This window comes from Eptatretus burgeri, chromosome 7 (assembly GCF_056783735.1).
Source record: "Eptatretus burgeri isolate ZD-2024b chromosome 7, Ebu_testis_v1, whole genome shotgun sequence".
NCBI lineage: Eukaryota > Metazoa > Chordata > Myxini > Myxiniformes > Myxinidae > Eptatretus > Eptatretus burgeri.
This window is the reverse complement of record NC_140967.1, coordinates 81,405,040-81,424,230: the sequence shown is the minus strand read 5'-3', so window position 1 is coordinate 81,424,230 and position 19,191 is coordinate 81,405,040. Positions and strand designations below refer to the sequence as shown.

At 42.1% G+C, this 19,191-nt stretch overlaps 1 protein-coding gene across 1 annotated transcript in view; it reads left to right on the top strand.

Annotated features, from left to right (window-relative positions):
- The window catches only part of LOC147023629 (unconventional myosin-XVI-like), a 113,128-nt gene extending 94,146 nt beyond the window's left edge, over window positions 1-18,982 (top strand). Inside the window, exons 13-18 of the mRNA XM_085890350.1 lie at window positions 3,582-3,678; window positions 3,946-4,144; window positions 6,061-6,266; window positions 12,844-13,854; window positions 16,239-16,384; window positions 16,602-18,982. Of these exons, the coding sequence (XP_085746476.1) occupies window positions 3,582-3,678; window positions 3,946-4,144; window positions 6,061-6,266; window positions 12,844-13,854; window positions 16,239-16,384; window positions 16,602-16,820 (1,878 nt within the window). The 3' untranslated portion in view covers window positions 16,821-18,982. The remainder of the gene's footprint in view (window positions 1-3,581; window positions 3,679-3,945; window positions 4,145-6,060; window positions 6,267-12,843; window positions 13,855-16,238; window positions 16,385-16,601) is intronic.
- The last annotated feature ends 209 nt before the right edge of the window (window positions 18,983-19,191 follow it).

The following is a 19,191-nucleotide window of genomic DNA, read 5'->3' as shown; positions in this document are numbered from 1 at the left end:
GATTCAATTTCGGTGAAGATCCGAATCCGGATTCGGATATGAGAATTATTTAATTTTCAAAGTGATTCTTCACCATTGAGAGATAGGGGCAAAAACTATATATATAAAACATGATTTTTTAAAAATGTATTGGGCTTGTTATGTTCTCGTGGATCAGGCATTGCGTAGTGGAGGTATGCGCTCCACAGAGTGCCCTTCTAGTTATGTTACTGAATTGTGCTTGAAGTTGTTTCAAACTTCTTTGATTTTTGGATTGAGTAATTAATTCGACATTACGTTGTTCCTTTTAGGCGGTTCTCTTTTAGTATGTCCTTCCAAGTGGAAATACCTGCCTGTGGATTCTTCGCCTTTAGTTTTGGGTCAACCATTTCATTTTGCCTCTAAGAATATTAGTTCCAAATTATCATCCTCGATTGGTCGTGATGTGAATTTTTTGCAAACTCAACATGACTAATCTTCAATGGATGAAATCAACGATAATTCAAGGAGAGATAATTAAGCTATCATTAAGGAGAAACTGACCTTTCAGACATTAACCCTTCGTTGAAGCAAAAAATTGGATTGATGTGCGTTCCACCAGCAAGACCAGTTATTCATTCTCCGATGACTAATCTTCACCTCCTTTGGTTGATGGTCTGTGGAGCTCATAGATACTCCCCCGCCATTCCCTCCACCCATTCATTTCTGCTCTTTCTCAAATTAATCTTTTTTTTTGTTTTACAGTTACCTGCGTCGGAGATGTCTGACGATGCTTATATGAGGCTGGAAAAACCTGGAGGGACTGCTAAGGTGTTAGGTCTGAGAAATGGGAGGGATAGAATGGCAAAAGCCACACAAGACAAATGATTTGTCGAACGTCTTTGAAAGTTCAAAAAGCAGTTTTTTTTAAAGCATTTTTGCTTCCTCTGCAGTGGTTAAGCTAACCACCTTACTTTCTTGGTGTTTGAACCTGAACTTCCACTTTCTGTCTTTTCAAACTCAACACAATGCCGCAAAGACTAATGTGATGCTCCTTATCTGTTATTAGAAAGCTTCAATTCCAGGTAGTGACATTTATGGATAACCACCTGATTTTAGGTGTCACTATAGGCCTCATGCTTTCCTTATTCTGCATGTTTCTAAAATCTGGAAATCTATTTTCTTCCATCTGCATAATATTGTTTAAATCTGTGGAAAACTGAATCTTTCGTTCGTGGTCTCATAACATTGTACTTGGACCATTGTAACTCACCGTAAGAAGTTTCATCTCAAGTTTCTACTTCGTGTTCAGAATATGGCAGACGGTCTCGTAGTTACAGCTCCAAAGTTTGACATCAGTCCATCCCTCATGATACTTCACTCGCCTCTATTACACCAACATATATATTTTTAATGTTGCTGATAACCTTTTTTTGTGTGTGTTTACATTGCCGAGGCTTGTATGAGAGCTAACACACGATGCACAGCAAGGGGGGCATGAGACAAGAGGGGTGGGAGAGGGAAGGACAAAACAGTGGAGAACAGAGACATTAGGAGATCTGTGGAAGGGAGAGGGATTGTGGCAGGGAACATGGGGAATACAAGATGGACATTATAGGGACTTTCAGGAAGGAAAGCAGGGAATTTGAAGGAGGTGGGTTTGGGGTGGATTAATGGTGTTAGAAAAGATCGAGGTTTTGGATGAGGGCCGATAAGAGGTGGTGATGAACAGTTGTTTTGAAGGCCTGGAGGGAGGTGTGGGATTGAAGAGAGTGTGGGAGTTTATTCCAAATGTGGGAAAACAGAGGAATGAAAGAGTGAAGGTGAGCAGTGATTCTTGATTTTGGTAGTTTTACCAGAAGGGGGTTGTTGGCGGACCTTGAGCGCCTTGCAGAAATAGTGGGGACATATTAGACAGAGCAGGAGGAAGGGGGGCGAGACTGGAGAGGAGACTGTAGAACACAGAAAGACCACCGACCTGCATGCGGTGAGAGAGTGAGAGGCCCAAAGACTCAGCCTCACCGTGGGAGATACCAATGATCCTAAATGTCTTGGTTTCTACAGCGTGAAGCCAAGAAAGGTGAGAGGCAGGAACACCAGCCCAGAAGGGAGAGCAGTACTCCATCAGGCTGTGGACAAAAGCTTTGTATGTGGTCAGGAGCTCAGGTGGGCTGAGGAAGGACTTTGCACGAAGCAGGATTCCCAGTCGGCGACTGGCTTTGGCGGCCAGGTTGGAAATGTGGCTTTCCCAGGGAAGATCATGGCAGATAGTGAGACCAAGAAGCGTGCATGAAAGGACTTCTTCAAGAGGATTGTTGAGAAATTAGATGGGTGGGGTGGGGTGGGGGGGGGGGTTCTAAACATAGTGGGAGTGAGATTTGTCTGGATTGAAAGACATGTTCCACGTGTTGGACCAGTTTATGATTTTATCCAGATTTGCAGAGAGCGAAGAAGCTGTGGCTTGCCGCTCTGAGGGATGATGGATTGAACGACAGAGGGGGTGGAGTCATCAGCAAAGAGAAAAAGAGGATTTTCCAGTCAGAGAGGTCATTGATGAAAACCACAAAAAGAACAGGGCCCAGAACGTTGCCTTGAGGAACTCCAGCCTGGACAGGAAGAGGGGATGAAAGAACTCCATTTAGGGCCACATGTTGACTGTGACAGGAGAGGAAGTCTGCGAGCCATGGGTGGAGATGGCCTTGGATACCTTGGATACCATAGGATCCATCCAAACCTTTAAAACCCAAACATAAATCGGTTCCTTCTTACATTTCTGAACTTCAAAAAGCAGTCAACACCTTGCACCCTTGCAAGAACACGACAGTCAAACAGCAGATATATCCTGCCAGTTTCTTGCACTGGGATTAAGACTTTGCCATCAAGCATTCTTAAAATATGCTCCTCAACTGTGGAACTCTACCTTTTAAAAGTCGCACATCATCATCAATTGTGATTTTTATTCCTCTCAAAGTGTCATCTTTTTACTTCTCTTATCTATTTGGTTGTTCAAGCAGAATGGCGCGGCGGTAGTGAACTTACCGCCATTCTCGACTGAACTATAAACTGTCAAATTGGTATTTTGTGGGTAGGGAGTTGCATCCTAGTGCACCGTCTATCTGATGGACATTAAGCTGGGTGTTCATCCTGCAAGCAGAAGCTGAAGGACATTAAGGATCCTATGGTGTCTTTCATGAAGAATAAATGAGTTATCACGAGCACTCTGAAGAAATTCCCAATTCCTGCCATCTTCAATTAAATATCAGGCACGGCTAGCTGATTCGTAAAAACTTCAGCCAATCTACCTCCTGCAACCAACCCCACAAGAAGGTAGGATTCATTGTGGCCATTAAATAAGTCATAGTGGTAATAATATGCATTCTTTCCTTGTGAAGTGCTTTGAGATTTTAGAACTAAATGGAAAGCACTGCACAACAAAATTGATTGAGTGATGTTGTTTGTTTCTGTATTTGAACTGTGGTGGATGGTATAAGGCGATAGTTGGTTGTGTTCGACTGGAATGCCAAACTTGCTTGATTCAAACCTCTATATACCAAACTTGATCAACAACAACAGCGGTTTGCTTGTTTACCTGATCTATTGTTTCACTTGTTTTCATTCTTCAGATGGGACCAAACCGTGTTCTGCTGAAACCCTGGCATGGGGACCAGTTGGTGGAAATTTGTCAGCAACTTCATCGCAGGGTCGTAATTTGCCAAAAAGGTGCTGCCCTAACCTGCGGCTCCGTCACAACCGTTGTTGCCACATGGGATTTGTTTTTGCAAAGCTTTCACACATGTTTAATAAAGCTTGACATCGTAATTGCTATACATTGTTCATGATGCCCTACCGATATGTGCATGACACTGGACCGTGTGTTTTTTTTGGATTTGTTTGTACCCAGATGAGACCTATTCGATCAATAACTTTTAACTTGTCATGTTGTTTGTCCCTAATTCTAAAACCCCTATATTTACAATTCCCAAACAGCTGTTCGTCATTTCCTGGCCCATCAACGGTTACATCAACGGCTGAGACTGCGCCGACGACAGGTATCTTTGGTGGAGGCCTTTCTGGGTGGCCTGCAAGCCGCAGGGCTAAGGGTCTACAACGCTGTGGCCATACAGAATGCCACAGATGGTGCGAGGGGTCGCCACGCTCTGGCATGGCATACATCCGCACCTCGCCAGTAGGTTTTCGTTGCTGTTGATTTTGGTTTTCATGATGATGATGTTTTTTTCACCTCTGGTAGATAAAGCATGCTCTCACTCGAAAGCCGTACTTCGTGTATTGTTCATGCTGATCTTATTTATGTGGCAGAAGCTTTCATTCCCTGTGTTACTTGCTGCTGCTGTCGTCATTGTAGTTAATTCACTGTATTGATGATATAAGTTTCAGTCCGCTGTATCGTGAGTCAAGTTTATTGATGAATTGATTTAAAATTTCTGTTCATATATCAGGCAGGTAATTTTGCAGTTCAGATTGACTCGGAAGTTGAGCATTCAGATTCATGTTGTAAGATACAATTCAAACTAAGTCAATCCACATTATTAGGATTGCTTGTGAAAGCTGAATATGTCCCCCGTCGGCTGTAGTGAGGGAAGTAGCTGCAGATTCCAGTGCTTGCAAGTGGAATTGTTAAAGTGTAAGTTATTAGAGTGGTCACTGCACAATCAAGGTTTAAAAAAATTAAAGATTAAAGAAAAAAGGTTTTTAGGGACTCGAAGCTCAACTCAAAACCCGATGAAGCCTAGATTGAGTATAAATTGTTAATATCGAGAATTTTCCGAACTACTTGGTGAAAAATATGTTGCGGAAAGCTTATGCAGCTACTGAACTAGTGATATACCATGATGTGTATTCTTCTTGCTTTAACCCTTTGAATCCTAGTGGCCATTTTACCGGCCGCTATTCAAACCTTCATATACCCGAGCGGCCGGATTTTTCTCCAGGGAGCCCAGGGTGGGAGCCAAAAGTCCAAGGAGCTCAGCGTTCAAAGGGTTAACATTTAATATGTTAGTTTGTAAATGGGATGTCCAGTAGATGTTATCCAATTGTTAATTTGTAAGTTAATAAATAAGTTAAGGAAATAAATAGTCTGTTTCTCATTCCCATCTGAGCCTGTAGCTCTGGATGCTGGTTGGGATCCCAGGTTCAAAGGTCTGACATTCGAGTGGAGGTTGTATGGATTTATGATTTCTTCAGGATGCTGGCAATAACTCACTTACTCTTCATGAAAGACATCGCAGGATCATGAACCTCAACAAACAACCAGTGCTCATGGCTGATGGATCCTCCATCCTTCTGATTGACTCATCACTCAGCATGAGAAACACAAGGGTGACAATTTATAGCTGATTCGAGGTTCAAACCCAGGCTCGAGTCAAACTCAAACTGGTTTATGGATCTTTTTAACATCCTTTAGCTGCTCTTTCTTTTGTAATTATTTTACTGTGTATCGTACTAAGGTTTTAATTGATCGTTACGACGTGACTTCATTATAATTGCTGTATGTTGTATCATATTTGTTTCGTCATGTATGTGTTGCACTAGAATGTTACTGTATAAGCTTCTCCATAAGCCTTAGAGACTGTAGAGAAGCAAAAATAAAAGGGGGCTGTAAACCAGATGTGGCAACCAATCATTCTCTTTGAATGTCTGAATATCCTTGGCTAAAGATTCCATAACATTGTGTTATTCATCTGTTATGAATCAGGTTTGATAGGGAGTAAATTGAGCCAATTCATATGGGATTAAGACCTGATCTCAGATTTTGGTACACTGTTCTAAATGTGACAGAAAGACGTTGCTCTTGTTTCCTGGCAATCCAATATTTACGATTCTTTGCTGAGTTGTAACAGTTGTGTTGGCATGGTGAATCCCAATGTCGGTTTGTTCAGTGACCATGCAACAGCAGGCCTTTCAGTCCAAAGATTCATCTTAAATGGAGAATCTCCTACACACCTCTTCCATAATTTCTCTCCACCCCCAATTCCTATGCATTCACTCGTATTCATATCATTAAATGGAACCATTTATTTCACCTATCTCATAATACCGGAGGGTTATCTGTTGTTTGTCATCTGTCTCCTTTCCTCACCTCAGTGGACTGTCCAGGGAGGCCAAGGCCTATGAACTGGCTGGTGAAAGGTACACGCACTGCTGTTGCCAACCTACCGGTGGACTGGCTCCGTCTCCTCGCAGACCACCACCCCCAAAGCCCAAGCGCAACCCAACCACAAGACTTAGCCGCTCATATGAAGGCGGTTACCGTCCATCATCTGGTCACTCAGCCGTGGGAGATGGTGCAGGTTTGTTGTGATGCAGTCACTTTAAAATGTTGATCTTGATCCCAAACCGGTGATCAGAAATGTACAGGTTTAACAATCCAATCCTTTCATGTAATGGTTGCAACAGTAAGGACATCTGAATATGGCAGGCACTATGCTATCAAGTTTTCTTGCACTGTGAAGAGCTTTGGGATTGTATTCCAAAATGAAAAGTGCGATATAAGAAGCTGATTAGTTTATTTTGTTCCCATATATATCCATTCTTTTTGATGCTCTCTTGCATGTAAAAGAGTGCAAATCTCGCATTCAAATGCAAAAAACATCTCCAAATTCCACGAGAATTCACCATTTTTACACGGAATAAAAATAATTCTGGAGTTGCAAGCCTTTGGCATACATATGGATCCCTCTCAGTGATCTTCTGGAGGTGATCCGTGAATATATTGTGCCATCCCCCACCACAGAAGAGTTTGCGTTGCAGAAGCAATCTTTTTCATGAGGAATATGCGAATCGGGTCGTCGTTTGTCACAGCAGTAATGGACAATATAGCCAGAAAAACAATCCACTCTTTTGTACAAGTTAACTTTACAGTAAGCTGGCCAATTATTGAGTGAACTTAACTGTGAAAATATTAAATGCAATCAATTTTTATCCCACACATGCGAAACGAAAAGCAGAGCTAAGCAATTGGTTCAATTTTTTGTCTGTCTATCGGTCTGTTTGTCTATCTACAAAGATCAGTCGATGATTGAGGAACAACTTAATTTAAATTGAATGTCATATTTTGAACACAAATCGGAAAACGAACCTGGAGTTTAGCAGTACTTTGAACTCTGAATCTGTCCTGATCGTGCACCATGCAGAGAGAGGGGAATGATAATTTATTTTAGTCTGTCTGCCTGTCTAGCAGTCAAACAAAACTGAAAATCATTCCAAGCAAGAAACACTGTTTTTAAGGAAGCCACAAAGGACACAAACAACAGGCATGATTAACTAATGTAACGTGTTAAGTAAGGTGGTGTCAAAAATGCTGCATCAACAGCAGGAAACTTCCGAAAAACTTCCGGGAGCTCACCCAGAGGAGAGAGCAGTTCTCCATCAAGCTGGGGATGAAGGTCTTGTTGGTGGATAAGAGTTCAGGTGTGCCAAGGAAGGACTTTGTACGACGGAGGATGCCCAGTTGGCAGCTGGCTTTGGAGGCCAACTTTTAAATGTGCTCTCTTCCAGCAAGATCATGGTTGATAGTGAGACCCAGGTGTTTGAATGACTGAACTTCCTTAAGATAGAGACAGACAGACAGACAGACAGAGTTGTCTGGATTGAAAGAGTGTTTGACCAACTTGTCATTTGGTCAAGGTCTGAAGATAGAGAAGAGACCACTACCTGTGTATTTGAAGGATGAGCGATGTCAAGACAGAGGGTGGGTTGCATTAGTAAAGAGATAAAGTAGATTTTGCAGTCAGAGAGATTGTTGATGAAGATTAGTAGGGCGGGCCCAGAATATTGCCTTTGGTCACTCCAGCTTTAACAGGGAGAGGAAATGAAAGGATTTTGGTGAGGGCCCTGTCACACCTTGACGCTTTAGCCAGCAATGGCAACGTATAGAAATGTATGTAAAATGTTGCCGTATGCTGAAATTTTGATGTTTTTTTTTTTAAGTTTTGGACGTATTCATAACGAGTTGGACGTATGCATAACGTATTAGTCACGTACACAGAACGTTTTAATCACATATAGATAACTTAGACCAACGAATGATTAGCGTGTTGTCGGCGTTCACAACCTATGCTCAACGATAGTCTAACGTATGCATAGTGCGCTGCACGTATCGCCGACGATCACGTGGCGTAGCCTATTAAAAACCTGCCGCACGCCAATTTAAATCATAACCGCCTGAGAATTGGAAGTGTCAACATCGCAGTCACACCTTGACGATTTAGCCAGCATATGCCGACCTCTGAAAAATTTGTCTAAAACGCTGGCACACGTTGAATACGGTATGGGTAAGTTGTGTATACGTTAAGAGCACGCTGAAAAACAGTCATACGTCGTAATACACCTTGTACGTCATGAAATTTCAAGCATGCTGAAAATTTTACGACGTACTCGCCGTATGGCTCACACGTTCCGCTATGCTGGGAATAAGTTGTAGGCACGATATGTGATCGTTGATACACGTCAACACAAGTTCCTTGTAAGTTACTCATAAGTCGAAACACGTCGAGGTAATGTTTAGCATACCCGGAACTTATTTTCTCCGTCAAGGCACATTTTCTTTTTTTTCTCCTTGGCTCCGTGAAGGCACGTGACCAAATATCTGAAGTTGAAGTTGTTGTTGTTGTTGTGTATTTTTATATTTTTTTTAGTCTCTCACGAATTTTAAAATATATTCGGACATTTGCTTTTAAGTTTCGACGTCGACGTGGCAATATCCTCAAGCAGAAAATATTCACAGAGGAGGAACTAAGAATAAGACGAGCAAACTGAAGAGGCAATCGGACGTGACGTAACAGCACGTGACGAAATATCGCAAGTTGGTGTTGTTTTTTTTTTTTTTTTTAACGCTGCCAATACGCCATTATACGGTAGCTGTAAATTAGAAACACATTCAGTAAGTTATGTGGTCGTCCGGAAGACGTCAATCAAATACGTCTACATACGTCAATATGCGTTGGAGGTACGTTACTCATAGGTTCAAAGCACGTTACTCAGGTTAGAAATAAGTTTTGGGTACGCTACGCATTACCTCGACGTGTTTCGACTTATGAGTAACTTACATTTAACATGTGTCGACGTGTGTCAACGATCGCATAACGTGCCTCGACGTGTGTCAATGATCTTTTAACGTGCCTACAACACGTTACTCATAGGTTAGAAATAAGTTTCGGGTACGCTAATCATTACCTCGACGTGTTTTGACTTATGAGTAACTTACAAGTAACGTGTGTCAACGATCGCATAACGTGCCTACAACTTATTCCCAGCGTATGCGGAACATGTGAGCAATACACCGGCATACGTCATAAAATTTCAAGCATGCTAAAATTTGCGGACAACCGCAAAGTACAACGATTAAAGCCAGCGTACTACGATGTATGGCAGTGTTTTTCAGCGTGCTCTTAACGTACACACAACTTACCCATTTCGTATTCGACGTGTGCCAGCGTTTTAGACAATTTTTTCATAAATCGGCATATGCTGGCTAAATCGTCAAGGTGTGACAGCCCCTTGAGAACCACACACGCTGATAGGATGTCATGGAGGTACACATACTCGCATCTCAGCTGTGTCGTCCTGGTTTGAATCCCAAACCAGCTATAAACTGTCATCCCTGTGTTTCACAGGCAGGGTGATTCATTGTGTGCTGTCCCTCGGATGGACTTTAAATGGGAACCCTGTCTGACGGCATTCGTTGATGAATATTAAAGATCCCATGGTGTCCTTGGCAAAGAGTAATCGAGCTATTGCCAGCACCCTGGCCAAATTCCAAATTCCTGCCCTAATCAGCAGATGGCATTGCATTAGTGGCACAGCTGCACCCTCAGCCAATGATGCTAGCCTGCAGCCTTGTGCTGCAGATGAACAAAGAATATGAGAGCCACATGTTGGCTTCAAGAATAGAGGAAGTAAGCCATGTGTGGAGTTTGCCTTTTATGTCATCGAAGGAGAGTTTGGAGAGTAAAGCTGGGTGCCAGACTATATCGAAAGTTTGAGATATGTCCAGATAGACGGCCCTGATCTCATGTCTGGCATTGAATGTTAGGAGAGTATAAGTAGCATGTCCTTGGTACAATGATCTGGTCTGTATCCAAATTGGTGATCTGAGATGAGGTCATTGGAGAAAAGGAATGATATCATATCAACTGCGATGATGGATTCCATGACCTTGCTGATGATCAGAAGTAAGCTAATAGGTCTGTTGTTAAGGGGATTGGTGTTTGCACATTTTTGTGTTCAGTGGAGGCGGCAGATGACCGAGAGCAAATGCTTCGGTGAAAAGTGCAGAGAGAGAGGATGTGCAAGACAGCAGAGCAGGTTTTTAGGACACATCAGCTAATGCCATCTTGTCCAGTTTCAGAATCAGTCGAAGGTTGCCAGAAACTTCTCCACCTTCTCCGGTTCAAACGACACATTGCCCACGAGCAGTTGGGTATGACTGAGTAGGACGGATACAGAGAGTGAGGGGTTGGGGACACAATATTTTGAGGAAAACATAGAATTGAGGCATTCGGCCTTCTCACGAGCGGAGTCGGATGCCATTTGAAGAGAGAAAGGGGTGAAGGGGGGGGGGGGATTTGTTCAGGGTGCCAGCACTCTTTGTGAAAGATGCCATCGGATCTTTAACATCCACCAACTAATTTCAGAAGACGGGATGCCTAGTTTCACATCCATCCGAGGGACGACGCACACAATGATGAATCTCCTTGGCCGTGAAACACCAGGATGACAATTATAGCTGGGTAGGGATTCAAACCCATGCTAGACTGCTCAAAGGAGAGTGTGTATACCTCGAAGCTATCCTGCCAGCGCAGCTTAGTACATAAATACACCATAATGTAATGCCTCAAAAAAAAAAAAATTCACCGACAAGAATAAAGATGGAAACATTTATCTCTTCCCACAACAACAGGCTTACAGCCGATCTGTGCTTGCATTACTGGCACAGAGGAGCAGTGATTGGTACCATAAGCAGGACATAACTTCAGTATGTTTTCCCAATTATTTTTTGTTTTTGCATGTCTGATCCATGATTGGCTAATCACGTAAAGTGAAAAATACAAAATGATCAGATCTAAGTAATTCTGTTTTTTTGAAATCTCATGCTTTTCATTTTTAAGGCCTGTACTTTTAGATGTGCATCCATGTTTGCACCCAACACTTTATGCCTGCATTGGAGCAGATAATTTTAATAATAATAATGATGATAATAATCTGAGATTGGAGAAAAAAATAAAATCTAGAGGTACGCACACTCACCTCCAAGCCCTCCAGCCTGGGTTTGAATCCCGACTCAGCTTTAAACTGTCATCCTGGTGTTTCACAGGCATAGTAGGGTTGTCCAAAAAAGTTGAAAAAAATAGAATGTTGCTCCACAAGCTTAAAATTATTCTAATATGATCCAATAACGCGCATAATTTTTTTTAGCTTGATCGGAGGTGATTTAGAGGTCGCTACATATGACGACTTTTAGTATCATGACTTGAATAAATTAGGGTATGGTCAGGTACGATTACGGGTACTTCTGGATGTCGGCGGTGGAAATGGAGTGCATTTTCAAACTCTATGGGGTCGATTTACTCTAAGAAATGACTGCACTGACATTGAATTCACTACCATTTCGAAAATATGACCTAAAACAAGATTTATCATTACTGGAGTTGAGTAACTAATTCTACTCATTTCGATATTTTCTAATCTATAATTAATTTGTTGTCCGTCTAAACATTTCTTAGAGTAAATCGACTCCACTGAGTTAAAAAATGCAGTCCATTTTCACCTTGGAAGTTCAGAAGTATACGGATTCGCATCTCACCATACCCTAATTTAATATAATAATAACTAAATAAATAACTAACATATTTTTCGTGAATCATTGAATCTAAAACACTGGATGTTGGGCCGGCGAGAAATAAGTTCAGGCGGGAGTGGAGACAGCAATAGAGGCGGAGATGATAGTGGTATTTGGTAAATGATACGAAATATTCTAATAGTTTGTAATTCCATCGATTGAAAAATTAGGGTATGATGAGATGCGAATCCATACACTTCTGAACTTCCTAGGTGAAAATGGACTGCATTTTCAAACTCAGTGGGGTCGATTTACTCTAAAAAATGTTTAGACGGACGACAAATTAATTATAGATTAGAAAATATCAAAATGAGTAGGATTAGTTACGAAACTCCAGAAATGATAAATCTTGTTTTAGGTCATATTTTCGAAATGGTAGTGAATTCAATGTTGGTGCAGTCATTTCTGAGAGTAAATCGACCCACAGAGTTCGAAAATGCACTCCATTTCCACCTCGGACATCCAGAAGTACCCGTAATCATACCTGACCATACCCTAATTTAACCAACTCATGAAACTAAAAGTCGTCATATGGAGCGACCTCTAAGTCACCTCCGATCAACTCAAATTTTTTTATGCATGTTATTGAATCATCGTGGAATAATTTAAGGCTTGTGGAGACAACATCTGATGTTCTTTTTTCTTTTTTGTTGTTTTTGGACCACCCTAAGGCATAGTGATTCATCATTGTGTGTGCCGTCCCTCTGCTGGATGCTACACTGTTGTCCTGTCTGCTGACATTAGTTGGTGGACGTTAAAAATTCCATGGTTTCCTTCGTGAAGAGTAGGTAAACTATCGCCAGCACCCTGAACAAATTAAAAATTCCTGCCCTAACCGTAATCGAACATCGGTGCTGACCAGCCGATTCGGTAAAGACTTGGGCCAACCCTTCTCCCAACTAACGCCGCAAGAACATGGAAATAATTATGGCTGTTAAAGAAGAAAAAGATTATTCCCCTCAATGAGAAAGGAAGAGAGTATTATGTTGATTTTTATACACTAATCTTACTTAAGTCTTCCTACCTAGGTGATGCCAAACCAAGACCACACAGTGATGATTTCAGCAACTCCAAGAAGGTTCCACCTCCGAAACCGACACGCCATCCAGCCACACGCCTTAGTAGTTCTTACGAAGAGATTGGAGGCCGCAGAGGCAATGCAGGTACTAATGGTGCTCGACTGTTGAACCAGACCTCAGCTGATGCAGCCTGTGGAGATGACTGTGAGCCCGTTTACATTGAAATGGGTGCAACAAATTCAACCAGGCCAGGTGCTGTGGTGATGTCCATTGCATTGAGCCCTGGTTTTGAACTCGGTGAGTCAGAATATGAAGAAATGAAGTATTTCTTTCCAGAAGCTCCAGGGCTGCTCCGGCGCCCTGCACGGCTCTGCCAGTCTGACTCTGAGTTAGACAGGGATGACAGTGAAAAATTAGGCCATGGAGCTATCACTATGGCAATAACAGGTGGTCGCAGTCCCATCCCTCCTCCGCCATTCCCCGATCTCCTTCCCCATCGCCCACCACTACTTGTGCTTCCCACAGCTCCGGCTACCACTCCAATACCACAGTCTAACGACGAGTCACCTCTCACACCACTGGAAGTGAAACAACTGCCTTTGTTGGAGAGTGCGGCTACAAGTTACAGTGCAGGCGTCTTGTCACCGCCTGCAAATGCAACAAACACTCGGCCACAACTAAACACCAAAGCTGGTACGCTACCAGGTCCTACCCACCAACAACCAGCTGCTTCCAATCAGCGACAACCCACCCGGATGCTGACCCTTTCTGGCCGGCCCCCCACATCTGAACCAACACGCAAGACTTGCGGAAGAACGCAGCCGCGACCATGTCAGACGTCTGGAAGCGATGTTAAAGGACGGTCAGACTGTGGGCGTGGGGCAAGGGGCACTGGTGGTAGCCTGCCAAATCGGAGCCGATCGCTTACCAGTCCATTGGATGAGTTGGCGTGCCTTTTCAGCTCTGGGAGAATGCCACTGCGCAGCTCATCGGCTGGGCGACGAATGCGGCAGTCCCAAGGTGTGCCCTAACACTATTCTCCTTCGACTGATTAAAATTTGCATCCTCTTCCAAGTTATAACTTCCACTTTTGTGTCAAAACGACTCACTTCTCCACTTTACAGTTAATTGAGCATGGTTATAAATTATAGTGATGTCAGTCATTTGATTTCCACCGTTTTCTGTTTTGTTTCCGTTTGTTCATCTCAATTCATCTGAGTTACATTGCCGATAACTTTTTCCAACGTATCCTTGTCTCTTTGCTCAGGAAATGGAATTTAATTTTTGATTCATCATTGACATTGAAAGGCATCATGGCTTGCGTCATTATGGTCACGAGGGACGTGTATCGTCAGTGTCAGTGTTATCAAATAATGTCAGTGAAATTACCATCAAGCAGCTGTCCAAGGACTGTCGATTCATGTTAATCTTTTTGAATGAACAATTTTTTTTTTGGTTATGGTCCCACTTTTTAGATCCTCATGGAGGATCTCTAAGTCTTACTCACGTTGTTGTTCTTGTGGACTTTTTTGTTTGACAGCCTACAGTTTTTATTGAAACTTCCTGAAACTTGGCGTATATATGTAAAAAAATACCCTGCGCAGACAGTAACGATCTCTGATTTTGAAAATTCCTCCTAGAAAAAAAAGTTATGACGTCAAAATATCTCCGCTAATGGAAATCGCCGACAAAATTATCTCCAAAACTGGGCAAGCTTTTTAGGCAAACTTGAAACTTGGCAAGCTTTTTTAATTCTGTTTGTGGGAATCGAACAGGGCATTAGCAGAGATGAATTACCGCACATATGATACATCACTATGATGTCATATCAATTTTATGATGTCATTCCTAATTTTTTGACTTTTTGTTTCATAGCCCAGAGTTTTCATCGGATCTTCGTGAGACTTGTTTGTTTTACAGCCTACAGTTTTCATCAAAACTTCCTGAAACTTGGCATATATATGTAAAAATACCCTGTGCAGACAGTAACCATCTCCGATTTTGGAAATTCCTCCTAGAAAAAAAGTTATGACGTCAAAATATCTCCGCTAATGGAAATCGCTGAAAAAATTATCTCCGAAACTCGGCAAGCTTTTTGAATTCTGTTTGCGGGAATCGAACAGGGCATTAGCAGAGATGAATTACCGCACATATGATGCATCATTATGACGTCATGTCAATTTTTATGACGTCATTCCTATTTTTTGACATTTTTTGTTTCACAACCCAGAGTTTTCATCGGATCTTCGTGAAACTTGCCATGTATATGCAGAAAGCCCACGCGCAGGCAGTAACCATCCCCGATTTTGGAAATTCTTCCAAGAAAAAAAGTTGACGTCATAATATCGTCGCTAATGGAAATCGCCTGGACCATTATCTCCGAAACTAGGCAAGCTGTTACGGGAATCAAGCCGGGCATTAGCACAGATAATTTATTGCAAACCTGATGCATCACAATGATGTCATATTCGTTTTTTATGACGTCATCATTAAGAGGACGAGGATCTTAGCTCATTTGAGCTTGTTTAATTTAGCCTCCCCCTATAGGATAGGAGAAGGCTTATACCTGTTATAGGGTTTGTTTGTACAATTAGCACCTCCAATTTTAATGGTATCTCAGTTTCTTAGATCCCAAGGAGTACGAAACCACCATTTAGGGTTTTTAAAAACTTATTTTGCCTTGTCTGCCAATGAGTTGTATCTCAGATGAGGCTGGAACTTTCAGCATTAAATTTTGCATTAATAATTGGAATAAAATGTTTGTAGGGTTAACACAATCTTTTTGAGCTTGACCAAATTTTTATGGTCATGACCTAATTATGGACATTTCCACATTATTCACCATAACTCGACTTACCAGTCCATTGGAGGTCTGTCTGATCAGAACGAAATTTCCCTCTTGAGTTAGCTTAGAGGAAGCCACATTTACCTTTGATTTACATCATACCCCTCCGGGTTAAAGGTCAAGGTCAGATGGCAGTATGAAAAAATAACATTTTTTGTCATCGCTCAATTTTGCCATTGTGGAATCTTAAAGCCCACTTGGCCTTCCAAGATGTTCTTGCATCATAATAGTCCACCTGCACTGAAGTTGTACACCTGATAATTGATTAGTATCCTTGACCTATTTTTTTCGGATTGTAACCGAATTCATTAAAAAGAGATTTTTGATCATAACCTGAATGAATAGTTTTCTTCCCATTTTCATGATGTTGAGCTTGATGGATAGATTGTAGATGGGGACACATTTTCTTAATTTACACTCTATCCTTAAATGTTGAAAGTCAAGGTAATATGGTGGTCCGAAATGAATATGGCTATCCTTGGCAATCGCTTTGTGATTGCAGTTATTGTTTGTTTTATTCTTGTCTTTATATCTAACTGTTACACAATTTCGAATGCAGAAAGTGAGGAAGCTACGGATAGACTTAATGGGAATGGCACTCCGGTGACTCCCGGAGATACTTCAGTCCTGGCAGCAGTTGAGTCTCCGCAGTTATCTACTTCCACCCCGAGCCCACCAGGTGCTCAGCCTGCTTCCAGCCCTCAGGTGACAGTCATAACATAGTCGGCTTCATGCAACCTAAGGGTTTGAACTTTACATCCTGATAAAAAAATTAATTTGACCAGAGAAGTCAAGACTGTTTTGCTATCTGTAAAAAGAGGTCGGTTAGGATAATAATATAAATATTATTATTATTAATAATAATAATAATAATAAAGTTCAAACAATTAGGATTAAGATGTCTGCCCTTTCCTGGGATCAGGAACAGCGGGGGCAAGCTGGCAGCAGTGTGTGGCGAGATCGCGCCGCCTTGCCCGAAGTACTAGAATGGAGACGTCGCGTGTGTGACGAGAGCGGCACAGGAAATTCTGGTCCTGGAGAAGCGTGGCCTCATGCAGCCACCCTGCCACTTGGATGGAAGCATTGTGGCCGCTCCAAAGGGGGCCAGGACAGCCGGGCCTGTTGGGACACTGAGATGTAGACCGCAATGGAGTACATAGGGAGTTTGTTTAGTGCTTGACACCTTCAAAAAGCTTTCAGGTCAGAAATGTATCTGCGGACACCGTTTCCACCAACGCATATGTACCGAGTAATCTTGAGTTGTTTGCATATCCATGATCACCGACCTAATCGTCTCGTCATGCCTCGAGGTTAAATTATATTTTATTAATCAAAAGGGAGGGGTAATGTGTAAAATGGCAAAGCTATTCTAAAGTCTGTGATTGGAAATAGTTAAAAATGGTCAAAGTAGACCCAAGGTTTTTCTTAATGCAAGACGAACCCACGAAACTGAGCATTGACTGGTGGCATATGCAGTTGACTTCTGACAAAATAGCTTTTCACTTTTTGTCAAATTATTCTGTACATACTCTAACCCCTCAAAAAATGTTTTAAAGCAAATGCCGGTTCAGCAGCCTTGGTGTTATCAAAAGCACATGGGTTTTGATCGCATTACTTATTTCACTTGGAAAAGGTGTTTATGAACCATCCATGGGAATTTTTATTGATAGACATGATTTTTTTTTATATGCAATTCGTACACATTGATCTCCAACTTTCTGAAGAAAAAAAAAAAACAAACACTTAAAACTTTCTAATACGCCGAAAAGTGGCTCCTTGGGAGTATCTTCAAGGTCCTCTGAAGGAAAATGAACATTTCCTTATTTTAGGTCTCGGCTTGTTTTCCACCGCTGAAGAAGACTTGGATGGTTGTGGGCCTTGTTTGGTCAACAAGGGTTCCGTTTACTCAGTTGGGAATGCAAACGGTCAGATAAACGAGCTGGTTTTGAAGCTGGGATTGTTTGTGGAAAACTACTGTACCACCTGATACCCTTAAATGTCTTATTTAATTAAGCAAGCTCCTTTAATGTGAGTGGAATATTGGGAACGAAGTGACACCAAGATACCTGTGTATTATTTCTGCATTGGTTTTTTTTTGTGGCTGGGACAGGAGTTGCATGGCCACAAGGCTTTTTGCATCCAGGACTTTGGCTTCATGGTTATAATAGTCTTTCTTGTTCCCGTGTTAATGTACATGTATGTGTGCATAACCGTGTATATCATATTGTCGACACTGTATTCACGACATAATCTGGTAACAGGCTGCCTCTGAAACCATGACAGCATAACTAGTGCCTGGTACCTAATGACAGAAACTGACATGCTGTTTCCAGTCCTTGTTAATTATTTATTACTCTTATACACCCAGATCATACTGAGCTATACAGTGGCTGCTGGTGTCATTAACATTTATAAAATGTTCTTCTTTTCTAGGCAGCACGTAGCTGTGGGTTTGGATCAGTGTGAGAAGCCTGGTTGTGCAGACGATGCAGTGCCCCCTGTAGGTTTGGGCAGGGATTTCTGTAATTTGGCCAGGATGCCAGATTTCTGTAATCCCCCTCCTCTTCGTCAAATATCGTTAGATCTGCAATCTCCAGCTGGTGGTGGTCGTATGGCAGCTTAGCTGCCGGGGTAGCTATCATTTCGCCGACCTCGGAAGGATGACAGGCTGATGACAGACAGCCTGGTGTATTAATTCAGCGGCCGACGGGGCTTGAACTCAGGATCCTAGGATCTCAAGCTGCCACCCTAACCACTGAACCAACACCAGGCTAATCTCCATCTAATGCTGGCAGACGGAACACCAGCTTAACATCCATCCGAGGGACGGTTCACTTTGTGATGCAGCAGCACCACCAATCTCTGAGTATTTTTTATAATCGTCTCGGGAATCAAACCCAGACAAGATAGTTCAGTGGTCAGTGTGATAACTGCACCAACTTGTCAGGACTATTTAACAATAAAAGGAAGAGACAAAAAGTCATATGAGCCAGCTTATAAGCTCATCCTTATACTAGCTGGGAGAAATTGGTAATTTTCAACACAATGGCTTTGCTACTTGTTTGTGAATACAGGTTTTTAATGCAAGTTTCTTTTGTTAAATCTTTGTTTTACAAGCAGTGTATATAATCCTTTCTGCTCCTCTTTGCCTCTCTTTTCATTCAGCCACGGATATTTCTCCCTCAATTCAAAAATCAGTTAAAGGGCTTGGCAGGCAGATTGCCCCTTGCTGGCTTTGTGTTTTAATTCAGGCATTTTCTCTGTGCCAACATTTACTCAGAGCATTAAAAAAACAACAAAAAACCCCGCTGCTCTATGTTGACTTTTTGTCGTGTATTTTCCTGCTCTGATGTGAAGCCACTCCACTCTGAGGACACATGTGGGCGTGGCTTACTTTTTCAAGGTAAGGGTTTAACCAGCAGAGTAAATTAACATCTGACTAAGTTCATGGCTCACCATACATATGATAATAGCAGCGATAACAGCACTCGGTCGAGCACGTACCTCCACCA